This window comes from Pongo abelii, chromosome 6 (genome assembly GCF_028885655.2).
Source record: "Pongo abelii isolate AG06213 chromosome 6, NHGRI_mPonAbe1-v2.0_pri, whole genome shotgun sequence".
Classification (NCBI taxonomy): Eukaryota; Metazoa; Chordata; class Mammalia; order Primates; family Hominidae; genus Pongo; species Pongo abelii.
Genome location: NC_071991.2, coordinates 140960051 through 140980627, shown reverse-complemented (window position 1 = coordinate 140980627; position 20577 = coordinate 140960051). Strand labels below are relative to the sequence as shown.

The window sequence follows — 20577 nt, the reverse complement described above, 5'->3', positions numbered from 1 at the left end:
TTATCACCTTAAATATATCATTCCATCCTGGGTTTTGGCACCACCACCCCCCCCACCAAACAATTCAGTCTCTTAATTGTTGTATTGCTGTTTCTTCCCCACCACTTCTCACTAGACTATAAGCCCCGTGACAGCAGGAGTTTTGAATCATAGTACCTAGAGAGGTACTGACATAAAGTAGGCGCTCCTTAAATACTTGTAATATGGAATGAATGAATGAACAATGGAAAAACTAGCAAAAAAAGACAAAGAAGGAGCAGCCGGAAAGTCAAGAGGAGAACCAGGAAAGAGTGTTTGGGAATGAGGGAGTAACCATGAGTCCCTCACGAGGGTATGAAATGCCCCTGATGTGCCACTTAAGGTTAGAAATGAACAAAATCTATTAACATGGAGGCTAAGGGTGTTACAGGAAAGAGGTCCCAATCCAGACCCCAAGAGAGGGTTCTTGGATCTCGCACAAGAAAGAACTCAGGGCGAGTCCATAGAGGAAAGTAAAACCAAGTTTATTAGGAAAATAAAGGAATAAAGAATGGCTACACACACAGAGCAGCCCTGACGGCTGCTGGTTGCCCATTTTCATGTGTGTGTGTTTTTTTAAATTATATGCTAAACAAGGGGTAGGTTATTCATACCTCCCCGTTTTAGACCATAAGGTAACTTCCTGATGTTGCCATGGCATTTCTAAATTATCATGGCGCTGGTAGGAGGGTAGCAGTGAAGACCAGAGGTTACTCTCGTGGCCATTTCGGTTTTGGCGGGTTTTAGTTAGCTTCTTTACTGCAACCTGTTTTATCAGCAAGATCTTTATGACCTATGTCTTGTGCTAACTTTTAATCTCATCCTGTGACTTAGAATGCCATAACCGTCTGGGAACACAGCCCAGCAGGTCTTAGCCTTATTTTACCCAGCTCCTATTCAAGATGGAGTTGCTCTGTTTCAATTGCCTCTGACAGGGGAGCCCCCCATGTGAGCTGCTTCATAGAGTGAAGATGCCAGACTGGGTGAATTGAGGAGTGCAGAGAAGTAAGGAAATGGAGAAGATGAGTGCCGGCAGCTGTTTCAAAAATTTTGGCTGTGAGAGAAACTAGAGAACCAGGAATAGAAAGATCAAGGGGCAAATTCCAGCTCCCACCTTAGAAGGAAGACATTGCTTGCATTCCTGCCCCCAACACAGTTTTCCACCATCAGTAATAAAATTCAGCCTTGACTACCACTAGCCACCTCATGCATATACATGAACAAAGAGGTTGGAAAGGAAATTCTTCTTTAAGTTAAAGAGAGAAACACACCCACCACCTGGCGTTCAAAATTTCCAGTGTCCTTTGGACCTTCCTGCCCATGTGGGTGCCCTGGCAGGATAATTGTGATTGACTGATTCAGTGAGTGAACAGCTTTCAAGTGGACCCCCACCCAGGAGAGTAATGCCTTGTCCCTATTCGCTTATCACCATCACAAAACCTTAACCAAACAGTGGTCTGAACCTATACACTAGGATTAAGTACCCATTCTTAAATGAGCTCTGAACTCCTAAGTTAGAAAGAACAGTGGTCTTTTTTTTTCTTTTAATTTTATTGTGGTTGGTAAGAATGCTTATGAGGAGATCTACTCTCTTAAAACTTTTTTTTTTTTTTTTTTGAGACAGAGTCTCTCTCTGTCGCCCAGGCTGTAGTGCAGTGGTGCTATCTCAGCTCACTGCAACCTCCGCCTCCTGGGTTCAAGCAATTCTCCTGCCTCAGCCTTCTGAGTAGCTAGGACTACAGGTGCCCACCACCATGTCCGGCTAATTTTTGTATTTTTAGTAGAGACGGGGTTTCGCCATGTTGGCCAGGTGGGTCTCGAACTCCTGACCTCAGGTGATTGACCCTCCTCGGCCTCCCAAAGTGCTGGGATTATAGGCATGAGCCACCGCGCCTGGCCAAAACATTTTTTTAACACGTTTTATCTGCAAGGAGTTGAACAGTCTCCATGAGCAAAAAGATTATGAGACCTGAGCTTATTTCAACAGGGCTTAATGTTATAATAAAAGTCATAGAAAAATAATATAACATAGCTTTAGGGGTGCATCTTAGGACAGGGAAAAGAATGTTAGACTAAGAATTAGAGGACCTGAATTTTGATTGCAGTTCAGCCACTTACTAACTCAGCCACTTACTAACTGTGTGACTGTAAAAATCTGAGAGGTGGATTTTCCTTGTCTGTGGAAGTACAGCAAGGAACTTGATTTCTAAGTACTCACCCAGTTTTAACACTCAGTCATCTGTAACTAATGCCCTATATATCCACCACTCTTTCATTGTCGGGAAAATGCCTTCACTGTTTTTTCTCTGGACTTGATTGGCTCACTTAAATAAAGACATGGCCAACTGGAGCTACATCTACCCATTATGTATTAAACACATTATTTAGGAACAGGATAAGTTGCAGGAAAGGATAAAAGGTTTCAGGTAGTTACACTTTGTAGCTGAAACAGACCTCCGCCCAAACAAGTGTTTGTAAGAGGAATCCAAGATGAAGTTGCAGGATATCCCAAAAGCTAGTGAAGGAAAAGAATTGGGGAACTCAGAAGGAAAATATATACAGGAATCTGAGAGGTAGGCTGTCAGCTGTGCCTGGTGGTAGAGAAGTCTGACAGGTAGTAATAGAGCCTCAACCATCAGGCTGTGGTTCAGAGGCAGAAGCTGGGGAGGATGGCTTGTAAGCACAAGGCAGGAGCTCTCTCCTAGAGGAATGTGCATACAGGTGAGGGCTGAGGGGTCCCAGCAGGGGAGACAGGGAGGCTCCAGAGGTGTGATATGACATCTGCTGCCCCTCTCCCCTGAGTTCATAAATACTAGACAGGCAGCCATCGGAGACAATCAGGACAAGCCTTCCAGTTCCCGGTTCTCATTGGTTCTCCATGGAGGAAGGAATATAAAACTGGCAGATAGGCCTACTGAGGCTGGAACAAACAACTGCCTTGTATTCTTTATTTGATCTTTCCCTCTCTTTGTCAGTGCTCTGGGATTTGCTTGACCTTTAAAAATCCCATCTGGTTCTTCTCTCTGGGATTTATGAACTCCATTTTTTACTGCCCACCTGGCCTCTGACTCATGGTTGCCCAGACTCTATGCCCTGCCTCCTTGGTCCTGGCATCCTGCCTGATCGCTGCTGCTTGTGGCCTGGTCATGGTGAGGACACCCTGAGGTGCTGTGTGTGCTTGGGGCCTGACCAGGAAGCAGCAGGAAAGCGCTGACATTCTTCCAGGCTCTGGGAGATATGCAGGTGCGATCTACTGGCTTGGCCTTTCTCATCAGAATGTTTGGATGGAACCCCTAAATCTGCAGTAGGGGTTGCAGGCTTTCCCACAAATGTGCTTCCCAAAGAAAACACAGGGCAAATGCATCCCTTTGATCATCTGAAGCATAGGCTCTATGACAGTCACCAAAGAAGCAGTTGTCTGGGCACTCTCTTCCGCTGAATCCTATGGAACGTGATTTGGGGACGTTGACCTGCCCATGCAGGAGGGCCTTGGCTCATGGAGGTGTGTGCCTGGGGACTACACTAAGGAGAATGTGCCTGCCACATTTGCCCATGCTGACAAGCTTTCTTTCTTTTTTTTTTTTTTTTTTTTTTGAGATGGAGTCTTGCTCTGTTACCCAGGCTAGAGTGTAGTGGCGTGATATTGGCTCACTGCAACCTCCACCTCCCGGGTTCAAGTGATTCTCCTGCCTCAGCCTCTTGAGTAGCTGGGATTACAGGTGTGCACCACCACGCTAGGATAATTTTTGTATTTTTAGTAGAGACGGGGTTTCACCATGTTGATCAGGCTAGTCTCAAACTCCTGACTTCATGATCCACCCGCCTTGGCCTCCCAAAGTACTGGAATTACAGGCGTGAGCCACCGCGCCCAGAGATAAGCTGTCTTATCTAACTAAAAGTGGAAGTGAGCTCACCTTAGATCCCCAATATTTTACAAATTTCAAACCTTGTCTAAAAGTCAAATGAGCATGTCCTGTGCTGGTCTATCTTTTGTAGTGTCCAACAGATCAGAGATTGGTAATGTGAGGCCTTTTTGTCCCCACCACCAACACTGAAACCACAGAACTTCTGCCATGGACCCTCTCATCCTCTATAACTAACTGGCTGAGCCATCCTTCCTCAGCAAACTTGCTGTGCCCCAGCGCAATGGCCAGGACCCTCATCTGTTGATTACTCTGAGAAACCAGCTGGGGATGGCGGGTAGGGGTCGGGGAGAGAACTATATCGACCACTAGGACAGATTCTATGGCCACTTCCTACTCTGTGGGAATACAACTTACACACTACGAACACCTGCACTCATCCATGACTTGCCTCTGAGTCTTTCGCTGTGTATGAATGGGGTCCCTTGTCAGCAACCTAGTGCCCCTAAACCCCACTCTTGGTCCTCCTGTTGACTGAGTATTTAGGAAATCACTCTCATTTTAAAGAAAATAGACCTCAGGCTGGGTGCAGTAGCTCACGCCTGTAATCCCAGTACTTTGGGAGGCCAAGGCGGGCGGATCACCTGAGGTCAGGAGTTCGACACCAGCCTGGTCAACATGGTGAAACCCCATCTGTACTAAAAATACAAAAATTAGCCAGTCATGGTGGCGGGTGCCTGTAGTCCCAGCTACTCTAGAGACTAAGGCAGTAGAATTGCTTGAACTTGGGAAGTGGAGGTTGCAGTGAGCTGAGATCTCACCACTGCACTCCAGCCTGGGCGACAGAGCGAGACTCCGTCTCAAAAAAAAAAAAAAAAAAAAAAAGAAAGAATATAGACCTCTGTTACTGACCCTTGTGATTTCCACCTAGTCCCCAAGACTATTCTTACCAACGTTTTCCAGCATGAGCACTCTCACTTCTGGCCTTTAGCAAATAGGGTATTTGAGAACCACTAGGAGTGCCCCAAAGTTGACTGATCTTCAGGGCTGCCTGAAGATAGAGACTCTGACACCATACAAGGACATTGATAAGTAGGGACTAAGACACTTATCATCAGTATTTTATGAAAGCACCAAAGACTTATTGCTACAAATCACTCTGAAGAAAGATCATTGCTTTTCCATTTCAAAATTTAGAAATGTAGATAGATGTATTCCTCTCTTCAGCTTATGGTCCCACCTTAATTAAAGAAAGACAAGCGTGAAAGAATGTGTATCCATTCAAATGTCCTGAGCTGAGTAACTTTAATTTTTTTAAGTGAACAAATAAAGCACTTTCTATAACATCCAGAATAGATTTTCCATCTGAGGAGCTGAGTTTAAATGCTGGCTTTTTTGGCCAGGTGCGGTGGCTCATGCCTATAATTCAAGGACTTTGGGATCCTGCGGCAGGAAGATTGCTTGGGCCAGGAGTTCAAGATCAGCCTGGGCAATACAGTGAGACCCCCGTCTACAAAAATAAAAATTAAAAAATTAGTAAGCCAGGCGTGGTGGCTCACGCCTGTAATCCCAACCTTTTGGGAGACAAAGGCAGGTAGGTCGCTTGAGGCCAGGAGTTCTAGACCAGCCTGGGCAACATGGTGAAATCCCATCTCTACTAAAATAGGCACATACAAAAAATTAGCCTAGTGTTGGGGCACATGCCTGTAGTCCCATCTACTTGGGAGGCAGAGGCAGGAGGATCACTTGAGCCCAGGAGCTCAAGGCTGCAGTGAGCTTTGATCATGCCATTGCTCTCCGGCCTGGTGAGCGTGAGACCCTGTCTCAAAAACAAAACAAAACAAAATGCCAAACAAAAAAGTGCTAGCTCTTTCTCTTTCCAACTGGGAAATCTTAGGGAAAAGGAAGTTAATTGAATTCTCAGCCCCAGTTCTCTCAACTGCAATGCAAAAAGAATATCTTTCTTAGAGGTTTGTAAGAATAGACTGAAAACTGTATTCTTTAAATCAATTGTATATTGATATTTGCACTTTAAAGTGAGTTTTATTTTTTTCTCTATCTCTGTCATTCTGACTCTCAATAAATGATCTTGCCTCCTACTTATCAGAGAAAGTAGATGCTGTCAGACAGGAATCCCTCATTCTCCCGACAACAAACATGCAGCCCACTGGCATCTGCCCCATCTTCCCTGCTGCTGGAAGAAGAGCTGGGCTCCTCCTGTACAGTCTCATCCCCCTCCCTGAGCTCTGCTCCCATCCCTCAAGGTGGTTTTAGGAATTTACATTCAATATTAATTAATATTCCCCTCTCTTGAACTTTGAGCTTCCCCTTCTCAATTGAATCTTTTCATAGACCTTTAACTATGATCTAATATATCCCAATAAAATAAAAGGAACACTTGATTAAGTTATGTTTTGGAGCCATCTCTCCATTTGTTGGGATGGGTGTGAAGCTTTGGTACCTTCTTTCAATCCTGCAGGTACCACCGAAGTACCTACAGTTATTCCTGGGGACCCCAGCTTCAAAATGGGGTAAGTGTCTTGCCTGATCATTTTATTTCGGGGTTAAGCCCCTGCAGAATTAGAGAACCCCCTCTCCCCGAGTATGTATTTAAAGTCCAGAGGTTCTTAAACTTTTTTTGTGCCCTGGACCTCTTTGGCAAGGAGACTGGGACAATGGCCCTAACTAGTGAGAAGTAGCAGAATCCTTGTATAAGAAGACCTGTAGGGAGCAGGAAGGAAGCTGGCCAGGAATATGCCTAGAATATTTTACTTTTTTTGTGTGGGTAGTGGGGAGGGACTGGAAATACCTTCAAGACAGAATGCGAGATGCGACTGAGTCTCCAAGACCTGGAATCCCTCATGTTAAATCATTTGGATAAATGCAGCCTTATATAGTTGTGTTAAGGAGACCAAGGGGAGGGGTTTGCATCCAAGTTGGAACCACAGTAAGAGATATGTAGTCATATATAAATATATGTATTACTCAGGGAGAGCCATAAGGAGACAGAAGTTTCAGGTGGGAAGGCAAGAGCATAATGGCCACGTGATCCGTTCCTCCTTACCTGGCCAGTCCCCTGTCAGCGTTTTCTCTGCTCAAATAATAGGGGTGTGTGGGCATTGCTAGAATAATGGAGTCTCCTTGTTTTCTTTTGTTTTGTTTTTTTTTTTAATGATCTCTCCATCTTCTTTCCTTTGCAACTAGACAGTGTATTCCATGAAAGCAGAAACCATTTGATACTTCTTTTATATAACCAATAATAGTAGATATGAAAAAAGAAAATGCTTTCTAATTCCCTCCACTATTGAAATAAGGTATCAGATCCTGCCACAAACTACACTAAACGATTAAAATCTAAGCAGACCTGCAACTGATTATTATCTCTTTCCTTCCCGCGGTTTTATAGATCTAGATTTGGCTTATTTCTTCACGCACATACACCGAAGATGGATTCTCTCACCATAATCCCATCTCCTCAATCTACAATTCAATTGTTAGTGTCTTCTTCTCGCACATCTTCATATGCCACCCCATGGGATGTAGCTCTCCATTCATAATCTAAAGTTTAGAAAGTTGCATCCATAAGACTTAGTTTCCCTGTTAGGAGCCCACACCAGGGACCCCTGGCCCATTGCCTTCTCTCTCTGCAACCTCAGAGGGACCTAAAAGTGGGTGAGGTGCAGTCAGAGCCTGGATGGGCACTTGCTTCTGTGAATGCCCACCTGCCCACTCTCTCACACTTTGGGCTTTCTGGGTACAGCTTAGACAAAAGGGTCTCCTTGCCCTTTCTCATGCATCTTTTCTGGACTCCACTTCTTACCTGCTGTAACCACAGTGTTCATTTAACCCTTGCAACTTAGACCTTCATCTCCTCCCCATGGGGCTTCAGGTATCTACCTGGCCCAGTCCCACTAGCCAGAGGCCAATCTTTCTCTCTCTTTGCTGCTTCGAGACCGCCTTGCTTTCATTTGTTCGAGAATACCACGTCTCAGAAAAGTTAAATTGGATTCAAGACGATGTCTCCTAGCCAGCCTCGGGTCCTGACATTGTTGTTAGTCTACTGCGAATGAACTGTCCTCCTCATACGCTCCCATCCCCAACCAGGCCTGGAGGTCGACTATCTGCACATCCCCACACCCACCCCTGAATGTCCAGCGAGCACAGAGAAGTGGACTACACGATTCACTTGCAAAGACTTCACGTTCTGTTTGGATGGACAAAATAGCGCACTCGAAACGCAGAGCCCAAAGCTGTGTCCAATCACGTTCCTATGTGTGTCCCAGATGCGGCCCCAGAAAGAAAACAAGTGTTTGCGGAATTTGGTGGCCAAAGGCCCTTTGGCCCGGCTTTATTCTCACCACCACCCCACTTTCTCTCAGGGCATCCCCTGCCCCCGGCCCGCAAAATCCATCAACCAGAACCTCGGGGTAGGCCCTGGGTTCGTGCCTCGGCTCCTGAAACCCAAGCCGGGGTTCTCCAGGCGAGAGCCCCGGGAGCGGGGCTTGGCACGGGCGGGCGGGGGGCGCGGCCACGGGGGCCCCAGATCCGCGAGGGAGCGCCGCGGCAGGCCGGGGCAGGGGCGGGGAGGCGCGGGGCGCAGCCAATCCTCGGGCCGCCCCCTCCCCGGCCGCGGAGAGCCGAGCCGGGGCGGGGGAGCCAGGCGGCGGCGGCGGCGGCGGCGGCGGCGGCGGCGACGGAGCTGCCGTGGGGAGGGATGGAGAGGGGAGGGGGGAGCGGAGCCGAGCGGAGACAGCCGCGGCGCTGCAGAGCGGCTGGGGCGGCGGCGCGGCTCCCGGTGCTCCCCCCGGCGCGCGCCCCGAGTCGGTGAGGGCCCGGCCCGGCGGCCCCCGGAGCCATGGGCTGCATCGGCTCCCGGACTGTGGGTGGGTACCGCGGCCGGGCGGGGGCAGGGCTGGGCCCCCCGGGCCGCCCTCCGACCCCCTCCCCCATCCCTCTCCTCGCGCCCCGGGCGCCCAGCTCCGCACCCGCCTTGCCGTGCTAGCTCCTTCACTTTCCCTCCGTCCGCCCGCGGTCCCTCTGTCCCTTCTTCCTGCCCGCTCTCCTCTCGCGCCTCCGGGGCTGCCATCCCGCTCGGCTCGGTTCCTTCTCCCCGTAGCCCTCCCGCAGGCGCGGTCCTCTGCATCCTCTCCATCGCCCTCCTCTCCTCTCCTCCGCCGCTCGGCCCGACGCTCGGTCCCCTCATCCCTGCCCCTCCAGGCCATCCGCCTCTGCTCCGCCGTCCCCAGCGCCTCCTCGCATCCCCCACTCCGGAGCAGCCCCCCGCGAAGGACCCTCGGCCTCCGCGCCAGCCCCGAGTCTCTTTCGCACGCCCCCCACGCCACCCCCCGCCGCCTCCATCTGGCTCGGGTGCTTTGCCCCATCTCTCTCTCCCTCTCCGTTGCCTTTTACTGTCGTTCCTGCCTCCTGCGATTCGCTTTGTTCACGTGCGTTTCCCCTCTGGGGCGGGGGCGGGATAAGCCCAGGTTCCACGCCCGGAGGGACAGGGCCAGGGCCGGGTGGAGGGAAGGGGCTGGGGGACGCGGGGAAGAGATGGGGCTTCGAGGCGCTGAGAGGGGTCGGGAGCCCGCGGCCCGGGAGGGTGGGGCCGGCCCTGCCTTGGCGGCCGGGGACCCGCCTGCACCTGTCAGCGGGGGCCGGCGGGGCGGGGCCGGCTCTTTATTTACCTTTGACGCGGGGAGGGAAGACAGGCGCCTCCTAATCCATCTTCTCCCTCCAGCTTCTGGCTGGCTACCGCCCCCGACCCCCACCCAGGCACCCACTCCACTCTCGCCGCTCAGCGAATTCATCCGGCCCTCTCCCACCCCCTCCCCCATTCTTCCCCTTTCCAACTCCCAATTTCTCCCGCCTACACCTGCCGGTGACCTCAGGCTGAGAGAATAATTCGTATTATTATTACAAACAAACTCACTCTCCAGAAGCCTGATTTCCTTGAGACCCGGTTTATTTCCACGGATACCCCCTCCTCCTCTGCTTTCACCCCTTCTCCGCGGCTCTCTCCCTCCCCGCTGCCCCCCACAGCTCTGACTCAGCTCTCCGTCTCTCACAAAGGCCACCTCCCGCTCCCCTCTCCCCCCCGCCCCGCCCTCCCCTGTCTCCCTTCTCCTCAGGCTCTTCTCCACCTGCCCCATTCCTGCTGTGTCCTGAGGGCCATCTTTCCTCTTTTCCCCCAGTCACCACCCCGCGGAGCCCCAGGGGACAGCAGGCCAACTTTGGAGGGTCCTCCCTCCTCAGTCCGGTTCACCACAAGCCCCTTCCTTTCCCCCAGCCCTGCTGATGTGCTGAACGCCTCCTCGTGCCCAGCCCCATTCAATGCTCCCCTTCCCAAAAATGGAGCCGACCCCTAAACCCACAATTGTAAAACCTCATGAGTATAAAGGGTCTGTACGGTCAGATGGTTCTGGCAGCCCTCTGCTGCTTGAATAGTCCCTTTATGAAGACCCAAGCAGTTCTTCCCCAAGACTTTCCGGAGCACCATCCTGCCCTCAGTCCAGGAGTCTCCCTCCACCAGGAGCTCTGGCCCGGCTCTAACAAGGACCCTCCTTCCCGAGTCCTGCAGTTTCCCACGTAGCCCTCAGACCCTGTCCACCCCTCCCACCGTCTTCTGTCTTCTCTCTGACTTGAATTCCTATTTTCTTAATTCCTATTTTAAAAAGTTCTCTTTTCTCCTTCCGCTCCCCACCTTCCCTCCACTTTAATCCATCACTTGTCTCCCCACAATCAGGTGAAATGCCTCCAGCTCACGCTTGGTTTCTCTGCTCACTGTTTTTGGGAGGACACACCCAACTCCTTGCTATCCAACTCCTGCCTTGATTCCCAGGAAGTCCTCTTCCAGTTAGTCAGACTCACGGACTCTTAGGAAGGGCCCACGGGGGGACACGCATCCCTTCCACCCTAAGCATAGAGAAAAGTTCCTCACTAGAGCAGTTCTGCCCTTATCTGTAGACTTGTAAGAGAGAAAAAGCCCAGCTCCCATACAGAAACCCTCCAAGAGTCCTCAGGATGGAATAATTGGTTGCCTGATAAAACCCAACCTCTGACCCCTCCACATAAACAACAACAAATAAGGCCATATGTCACTTTTTCTGAGTGCGCTATTCTGGGTTGAGCTAAAACTGAATATTTGGGCTCAGCATTACTACTTGTCTCCCCTAGAATTTGGAGAGTGCAGGGATATAAGAGGAAATGGACAGCTGGGGTAAGGAAGGGGTGTGAAGGGCTGGCCCCAGGGTGTCGCCTGGGCTGCACAGGGAGGTGAGGGCGGGCAGCTAACCTTCTGGCCCCCTCAGGGAACGAGGTGATTGCAGTGGATTGGAAGGGCCTGAAGGATGTCGATCAAATCAACATGGACAGCACCAGCTCACTGCATGGGAGCAGCCTCCATCGGCCATCGACTGAGGTGAGACCCCACTCAGCTACCCCAAGTCTCTGGCTGCCGGCACTTCCTCAATTCCAAGGCAACAACCCAAACACTCCTTCAGACTGACACTTCTACAGAACGCTTCTCACAACACATGCCAAGCAGTCCACACGGAGAACCCAGTTAGCGGCATCAACCTTAGGAAAGCCCTCCCCACATCCCGCACTCCTGGAAGGCCCTCTGAGGAAGGGGGCTTCCTTGCATTCCTGCCAATGACTGGGATGCTCATTCCCTTTCCTCTCTCCTCACAGCAAACTCGAACTGATTTCTCCTGGGACGGCATCAATGTGAGTGCAGCTGCCCCCAGACCTCCCCATCCTCCCGAACTCCTCCTCCTCATCTTCTCCCTTGCACCTTCCAACCAGCATGGTATTCCCTGGCTCCAACAGGCACTGTGAGCCTTCACGTTCTCAACCTGTGCCCCAGCTTTCCAGGGCACTGGGGATATATCCCTCCTTGGGACTCTTGGGTATAGTAGCTTTCCTTATCATCTGTCCTAGCTCGAATGCTTTTTCCTGGAAACCATGAACCTCCTCCATGTATAAAGCATGCCCGTCCCTTCTTATTCCTCTGCCCTTCCTCCCACATTCCCATCCCAGCTCTCCATGGAGGACACCACTTCCATTCTTCCGAAGCTTAAGCGAAACTCTAACGCCTATGGCATTGGGGCCCTGGCCAAGTCATCATTCTCAGGTGAGACTCCCAATGTAGGAATGCCTTCAGACCAAATAATGCTGACAGACTCCTTGGCTCAGTCTCCCTGCTCCTTCGAGGTTGATGAAGACCCTCATCCCCACACCCTGACCTATTCACCCTTCTGTCAAGCCTCCCATCCTCCAGGCCATTCCCCCCACCACCCCATCTTTGGAGTCCTTAGGGGAGCCTGGCCCAGTGGGATGGAGTCTCATGGGGCTGGGGTGGGAGGAACGGGGAGGGTCTGGTTATGGGTATTGTGTGATATTCTGGAGGATGTGGGAAATGTCTGGCCCCATAGGGATCTCACGGAGCATGAAGGACCATGTGACAAAGCCCACAGCCATGGGGCAAGGCCGGGTGGCCCACATGATTGAGTGGCAGGGCTGGGGGAAGACACCAGCTGTTCAGCCACAACACAGCCATGAGGCCGTGCGCAGGGATACGGATGCCTACTCCGACCTCAGCGATGGCGAGAAGGAGGCACGTTTTCTAGCAGGTACATGTACCCTAAAGCCTCAAGAGACACACTTGCAGGATGGCCAGGGACTGGCCCTCCAACCTGATCCCCTATGGCAGGATTAGCTCCATCCATACTTTTACCATAGATTGACATTTCCCAAACAGCTCTAATTCTAAGTATTTTGATGTGCTAATTCAAATAAGTGCCCTCAAACATATTTTTATAATCATCTCAGAAAATGCATGGAATTAGATGGGATTTGTGGGTCCACCCATCCCAGATGCCTTCTCTCCTCATCATGGGACTATCCAAACCTGAACTTCCTCAAGTGCAGGGAAAAAAATGGGCAGGCCTTGGTCTTTGAAAGAAAGAAAGGCCTTGGGAATCTCTTTTAGTCTTTGCCCTTTAGCATTTCGAGTCATGAATTCGCCTACTAGATTCATTACTTGTGACAACCACTAGAAGATTAAGGGAACTGTGTGAGGAGATGGGAGGCCTACAGAAGAGATTTAGTTCCAGGAAAGTAGTGTAGGTCTGATAACAGGCATGCAGTGTGCCTACAAGAGTGGCCAAGCTGTAGTGCAGGTCTAAATAAGATGCCTAGAAAGGGACAGTTCTGGAAGAGAAAGGAAGTATCGTGTTGGTGGTATGGGTAGGAGGAGAAATATCAGTGAAGAGGGTGACAAACATGTAGGGTGGGGGGTACCCTCTAGGGAGCAGTACCAGCTTCAACACGCTCATGGATTTGACTAGAACAGGGATCCCCAAGTCTACCCATCCCCTTTTCCTTCCGATCCCTTGAACTTTCAGTTTTATATCATGGTGGACCCACAAGCCCACGATGCTCTCTTGGGGGTTCTCTGTTGATCTTGAAATCTACTATCTAGACTGCAATTCCTCAAAACCTCCAAAGATAAATATCTGGAAATCTCGAATTTGAATCTCTTAGGATATCTCACCAGAAGACCCCTAACTCTTTCCGCTAGGAATCCTAAATCTGATTTTTTAGGAAGTCCCCCACAATTCTCCCTTCTCTGGGGACATACACAAAGGCTGTGCTGTCCAATACATTAGCCACTGGCCTCATGTGGTTATTGAGAACTTGAAATGTGGCTCTTCTGAATGGAGATGTGCTTGTAAGTGTAAAATACCAGCTGGATCTCAAAGGCTTCATATGAATAAAAGAATGTAAAATATCTTTAGATATTTTACATATCTAAAAAAAAAATATCTAAAATCTAAATTAAATATCTAAAATAAAAGAATGTAAAATAACTTTTATTTTGATTATACGTTGAGATGAAAATCTTTTTATAAGATCTATTATTTCAATTGATTTAACCTGTTTCTTTTTAATTTTAAATGTGGCTACTGGAAAATTTAAAATGATATAAGTGGCTTGCATTATATTTCTACTGAACAGTGCTGCACTAAGATGTCTTCCTACCCCACGCACGTGTCTAAGGATTCCCTGAGGTATTTTGTGGTCGTTGCATTTCTTCCCGCAGGCGTCATGGAGCAGTTTGCTATCTCTGAGGCCACACTCATGGCCTGGTCTTCCATGGATGGTGAGGACATGAGTGTGAACTCCACCCAGGAGCCATTGGGCTGCAACTACAGTGACAACTACCAGGAACTGATGGAGAGTCAGGGTGAGAGATGTTCCAGAATCCAAACTCTGGAGCCTATGAGGCCTCCCCAACTATCTCAGCTGCCTCCACTCAGCTCCGTTCTTTTAAGACTTCCTTGTCCATCTCAGCTTTCCCATTGTCCTCCCTACTCCCTGTGCGCTCTGTGTCTTACTCCCGGTTCTCTGTGCTGTCTCTTAGCTGTCTCTTGTGCTGTCTGTGCTGTCATTCCTGCCCTTGACATTCTGCGGCCCCGCTGACCTCCATGATTCTTTTTCCAGATGCCCTGGCTCAAGCACCCATGGATGGATGGCCTCACTCTTACGTGTCCCAGGGTATGTACTGTCTGGGGTCATCAGATGCCTGGGAAGCCAGCGACCAGTCCCTCATTGCCTCTCCGGCCACAGGATCCTATCTTGGGCCTGCATTTGATGATTCACAACCCAGCTTGCATGAAATGGGACCTTCCCAACCGGCTTCAGGATACTCTGCTCTGGAGCCTCCACCTTTGCTGGGGGGAGACACTGACTGGGCTCCGGGGGTAGGCGCAGTGGACCTGGCAAGGGGCCCTGCTGAGGAGGAGAAGAGGCCATTGGCCCCTGAGGAGGAAGAGGATGCGGGATGCCGGGACCTGGAGTCACTTTCCCCACGAGAAGACCCTGAGATGTCTACCGCTCTCAGCCGGAAGGTGTCTGATGTCACATCCTCAGGTGTGCAGTCCTTTGACGAGGAGGAAGGCGAGGCCAACAACTAGTTTCCTCCCCCGATGCCCTGCCTTCCACTCCCACCTGAGGGCCATGGCTGTGACCCATACCCTCCCTCCCCCCAGCAGTACAGCTGAAACTGGGCAGACAACATTGGGGAACCCAGGAGCTTCCAGTCCTCTCCCGGAAATGGAGGACCAGGATGGGATTTTATCCAGGCTTACACTCTAGAAACCCACAGGCCTGGGAACTGAGACCCGGGCAACTAGATGGCTGTGAGCTTGGTGTGGCTGTGGAGAAGGACCTGGGCTGTGGGCTTCTGGGTCTGTGCCGACAAAGCCTCCAGTGTGTGCATCCTGAGGACGGGGGCAGCGCAGCTGTGCTCAAGACTGGATCTCAGTTCTTCACGCCCCGATTTCATCTTCCAGGAGCCGTAACTGTGCTGTCTGAATGCCTCCTTTCTCCATTTCACTCTTGCTTTTCCCAACTCTGTTTTCTCTGGCTGTGGCCCCAGCTCATCCCTACTGAGAGAACAGACCTCAGGGGCTGTTGGACATGGCTGGACAGGCGCAGGGGAGGCTGCCTGAAGGGCACGTCCATGTGGAGGGTGGAGAGGCTGCCTCAGCAGGTCATTTGGCTTCTGAGATCAGGAGTCAAGGAGGAGGTGGATGTGGCAGCTGAGATCTACAGGGGGCACGGATGTGGTTCTTTCTATCAAGGCCTGCCCGGAGACAAGAGAATCACTGAGGAGACCAAGAACAAACACAGCCCCTTGCTCTGGGATCTTGAATATCCCATGGCTTAAAGGAAGATCCTAAGGATCTGGGAAAAGACCCAGTCAGCGCTGGCTGCTCCAGCTCTTGCTTCCCTTTCAGCTTTCTTCCATCCCTGCTCCGCGAGCCTGGCCCTGAGGAGGGTGTGGGGACACCCGTCTTGGATACACTGACACAGGATGCAGGTGTCGCCAACAGCAGGGGGAGCATGAGGGCTGTCTCCCCCTGTCCACCCCTGTCCTCTGAAGCTGTTTACACTTTTCTCTTTGCCTTTTCTACATTTTTATAACTTCTTGGGCACTCAGGGTTGAGTGGGGTGGAGGGAGGAGTCCGGTGCTGTCACTCCCTCAGCCAGGCAGGGTTGCAGCTGAGGGCCAGGGTGGGCACTCGGCACCTTCTGCCCCTTCTTCAGCTCCTCCCAGGACTCCCAAACAGCCTCACAGCTGTCCTCCCTGCCTCCCCAGGCCTCCTACCGGAGGAAGATAGGAAGATCAGCGGATTCTTCCTTCCAGGATGGTGTATGGTGAGGCACAAGCTTGCCCTCCCACACTTGGCATCCATGCTGGTGGGGACTGAGCAGCATATGCGCCCCAGCACTACCGTAAGAGCACAGGCTGAGGATGGGCAGAGTGAAGCAGTGGCACTGTGGGGTTGGAGAGCACTTGGCCCTGCCACTGCCCAGGTGGCCCTTCCCCAGCCCTTGGCACAGGCAGAGTTTGGGTAGGAGAGAGAGGCCTAAGAGGCTCACTGCCCTATCTCCTTCTTTCCTCACGCCCTTCCAAGGCTCCAGCTCCCAGGCCTGTGTCCTACCCACACTCTGTCGGGAGTCCTACCACTTGCATCCTCTGCTGGAAGGGAGCACTGTCGTCCTCTCCTGGCCCTGGGCACAAACTTTGCCCTCACCCCTAGGCCCCAGAACTTATTATTTTGGAATGAGAAGGTTGAGAGTTGGGGTGTTTCTGTCCATCTATGATCCTGTCCCGCCATCAAGTTCATACTCTCTTACACACACTTCTGGGATGCGAGCAGGGCAGGGGGTTCCGTGTCTTCCATGGAAGGGGGACAATGGTTATCTTGAGGTTGGTTTTTGGAGGAAACATGGGCGTAGGCAAGGTGAGCCAAGGCAGGTGCAGTCACCTAACTGAATGCTGCCTGTACAGGGGAAGAGTCCTCTTGTGCTTGCTAACATGTGCTGACTCCATGTCCCAGGACCTCATTTCCAGGAGCTCTGAGAGGTGGTCTAGCATGCCCGCCCTGGCAGCTGTTCCCCACCCGTCTCCTGCTGCAGGCTCTGGGGTTTTGCATGTTCATGTGACCTTCCTTCCATGGGGTCCCTGGTTTCTCACCTTTTCCAATCTGCGCTATTCCCACATCACCTCTTCCTGTCGTCTCATCCTCTCAGTGCCCATGTTATCCCCCCAGACCACGGTGGACATCTCACCCAGTGAGTGCGTTCATTCATGACAGTTCGTTTTTGCTCAGGCCCGGGGGGGTTAGGAAAGGTAGACCACAGCAGCTTTCGTCCCTCCTTCCCTTTCCCAAGGAAGCCAAATGGTCCCTGACAAAAGATGACTAAAGGTCTGAAGGACTCTAGCAGGGTTCATACAGGAACCTGCTTTCCCCAGGGTGCTGGCATATTGCTGCAGACGGAAGTCAGGTGGGGGTCTGTCTTCTGCAAGGAGCTCCCACCCGCTCTGAAGAGGGAGACTGAGGAGCTGGCCTGGGACCATCTTAGGACTCTTCTGGTGCTGGGGACAGGGTGCATGGGGGTTGCTTATCGTCTATTTCAGGGGGTGGGGAGGGGCATGTGCAGGAAGAGGCTGTTTCGGGGTGGGAAAGGGTTGCTTTTCCTTTGGGGTTAAGGCTGTGCAGCACGTTTTACAGCAGTCCTGGAACAGGGCTGTTTTTATATTCTTGTGAATGAAACTGCTCTTGCTAAATGATTTTCTTTTTTTGGAGGGGGGGTGCACTTTCATTTTCAATTGACTTTATTAAATGAAAATCCAAATCTTCCATTCCTCCCCCTCCATTGTCCCCTCTCCCACCACACACCTTCCTTCTTGTCCTTGTGTTGAAGAGGGGATCTTGGGGAATGAGTTTATTATCTTCTTCTCGACCTCACCTATACATCCCACACACCATCCTCCAGGTCTGGGAAACATCCATTTTTATGGCCAGTCTTAGCATGTTTTCTTAATGTGACATTCCCACCCCAGGCCCAAGAGAGATTCTATGACATATATTACAGAGAGAATTCTATATCAATATATATAAATATTATAGATTATGTACACAAGGGCATGGGCTCAAATGCCCACTGCCAGTCCCCCACCCAGGCTTCAGCATCTCTCTTGGCCTGGGGAAGTGGGAGGGATGTGATGCTGGAGAAGGCTACAGGCTGTGTTCAATGACACTAAACAGAATGTGGTGGCATCCTCTGACTGTGAGTGTCTTATTTGGGGGATGGAGGAGACTGGGAACAGGGGAGGCAAAGGAGGAGAATGTCGGAGCGGGGGCACAATGGCAGAATTAAACAAGGCATACGGGATGGCAGGGTGGGGGAGAAAAACCTTGGGTACAGAGCAAGGGTTTGGGGATGCTCACAGCACCTGGTCTCTCCTTGTAGAGAAAGCACGCTAATGGAGTGCATAGCCAGGCTTCCTGCTGCTAATTTGGGGAGAGTGAAGATGTGACTCTCCCAAGTGCGGGCAGCACTCAAGAGCCCTGCCATCTTGACACTCAGCTCCTAACTCTCCACCCCTAGGAGAGACATCTGAAGAACCAGTCCAAGAGGGGGCTGGTGTCTGAGTGACCCAGTGACCTAGCTGCTCTGAGCCCTGATTCTTGGCAGGAGAAGCCCTGGCTAGAGCAGCTCCAGGGTAGAGCTGACCTTTGGCAGGACAAGTCAATAACTACAGTGGAGAGAGGGAGGATGTGCTTCCTAGGGAGTAACCTGGACACTGGAGGGCGAGGAAGCTGTGCTGTGGAATAGAAGGTTTTCTGCCAGAGGGAGTCGGTGGACACCATGGGGGCGTGATTGTTGAGCAACAGGGCACCTGCGTCTTTTGCACAGTGCCTTTGGCGACCTTTTCTTCCAGGCCACTGCCCCTGACAGGCTTTTTCTCTGCATTTCACTGCTTGAAGCAGGGGACAACGGAGGGGGAATGTGGGCGGCCTCTCACTGCGCTAGTCACGGCCTGGCCTGGAGACAGGCAGTGGGGTCAGAGGCAGATTGCAGGAGTGGACGTGGGCCAGTGCAGGGCTCCAAGAGAAGCGGCTGTGGCTGGCCTGGAGGCACATTCTGGGGTAGTCAGTGCCCGAAGCCATAGGATGGTCCCATCCCCTCCTCCAACATGGCACTCGCAGGGCCACAGTCATTCTGGGCCTCCCCTCACCCCACCTCTTGTAGACACTGAGGCACAGATAGCACAGTGCTGGGACAAGAGCACTGGAGAATTGTTGGGTGGGGAGGGGGAGGCAGAGAGAGGCAGGGGATTCCCTTCCTGCACACCAGGAACACTCGGGAAGCCCCATGGAATATTAGAGGCCCTTCGCTAGGGTTGGGGCCTCCTGCCTGGCTGGGAATGGGGAGAATAGTCAAAATAATTGACCAAGGTGCCTCCCTGTCTAAATGCTGATTCCTCCTTTAAGACTATCACTATCACATTAAAAAATTCCTGGAAGAGGCCACGACATTGGCATGACCTCGCCACATTCAGGACGCACCCTGCCCCACACAAGTTTACCCTCAGGCTGGGCCTCTCGACAGTCTTTATGAGAAGGTCGTGGGAGGGGGTCAAAGGATCAGTTCATCCTCATCCTCCTCGTCTGTGGATCGCAGGCTGGGGCCCTGCAAGATATCAGCCAGCTCCTCTTCCAGCCCTGGACTCTCCACCAGCTCCAGCTCCTCCAGATCGCCCTCTACCTTGCCTGGGGCCAGGGAGAGAGGGGGCTCTGGGGAAGGGGATGGCACAGGGGTCTCTGGGGAGGCAGCAATCACATCCCCTGCTCCAGTGGCCCCAGGCCTGTCCTCAGGCAGGTTCCAGTTCTCTGCAGAAGATGGGGGTGTCCCAGTACTCTTTCGAGTTGAAGTTGTGTTCCGGAAGCTGGCAAGGGGAGGGCGGAGTTGCACCCCAGACTTGGTGTGCCCCTCAATGGCCTTCTGTAGCTGAAGAGCAGTGGGAAAGGAAAAGAGGGTAAAAAGTTGGAAAAAGAAAAAAGACGGGGGCAGTGAGAGACAAACAGAAAAGAACAGGTACAATGAAAGGAAAAAAGAACAGGAAAGATATAGAGTGGCAAAAGGGGGAGAAAGAGAAACAGACAACAAGGAACAATCAGAGAAAGAAAACAGAAAAAGGACAAGAAAAGGGGCATGACAAAAGATCCACCTGCCCAGACTCAGACCCTTGGGTGACCTCTTCCTTCCTAGTGACCACCTGCAGCCACATCCCCCCACTGCCCTGTTTCCACAGCTTTCCTCAAAGCGCGTCCCCGAGAAACTGTGACTCATGCCTGGAACCCCCATCTCAAACCCACACTATCTATGGAAGATCACACGGGCCCCATCTGGGGTGGAGAATTCCATTCCCTTCAGGGCTGTGGCCATAACAGGCTTTGTAGTCTCCTCTACCTCAGCTGGCTGCTTGCTCTACCCCCTCCAATCTCTGCATAAGAAATAGAGAAGGGAGCCGGGCGTGGTGGCTCATGCCTAGAATCGCAGCATTTTGGGAAGCCGAGGCGGGCGGATCACCTGAGTTCAGGAGTTTGAGACCAGCCTGCCCAACATGGCAAAACCCCGTCTCTACTAAAAATACAAAAAATCAGCGGGTGTGGTGGCGGGCACCTGTAATCCCAGCTACTTGGGAGGCTGAGGCAGGAGAATCACTTGAACCCAGGAGGCGGAGGTTGCAGTGAGCTGAGATCACGCCACTGCACTCCAGCCTGGGTGACAAGAGTGAAACTGTCTCAAAAAAAAAAAAAAAAAAAAAAAAAGAAAA

General features: G+C 51.5%; 2 protein-coding genes across 4 annotated transcripts in view; one reads left to right on the top strand and one right to left on the bottom strand.

The window, feature by feature from the left end:
* Positions 1–8616: 8616 nt before the first annotated feature.
* FAM131B (family with sequence similarity 131 member B) lies at positions 8617–17604 on the top strand. 3 transcript variants are annotated; one of them, XM_024250334.3, is made up of 7 exons: positions 8617–8764; positions 11189–11298; positions 11571–11606; positions 11919–12012; positions 12314–12511; positions 13984–14127; positions 14385–17604. In XM_024250334.3, the coding sequence occupies exons 1-7, from the start codon at positions 8737–8739 to the stop codon at positions 14855–14857; spliced, it is 1083 nt and encodes a 360-aa protein (XP_024106102.1). In that variant the 5' UTR covers positions 8617–8736; the 3' UTR covers positions 14858–17604. The 3 variants fall into 3 exon arrangements, with proteins under 3 accessions (XP_024106102.1, XP_054415918.1, XP_054415917.1); XM_054559943.2 differs by lacking the exon at positions 8617–8764 and adding an exon at positions 9209–9325; XM_054559942.2 differs by lacking the exon at positions 8617–8764 and adding an exon at positions 10865–11097.
* CLCN1 (chloride voltage-gated channel 1) overlaps positions 17543–20577 on the bottom strand; it is a 37681-nt gene continuing 34646 nt past the window's right edge. Inside the window, exon 23 of the mRNA XM_024249469.3 lies at positions 17543–19748. Within this exon, the coding sequence (XP_024105237.2) occupies positions 19377–19748 (372 nt within the window). The 3' untranslated portion in view covers positions 17543–19376. The remainder of the gene's footprint in view (positions 19749–20577) is intronic.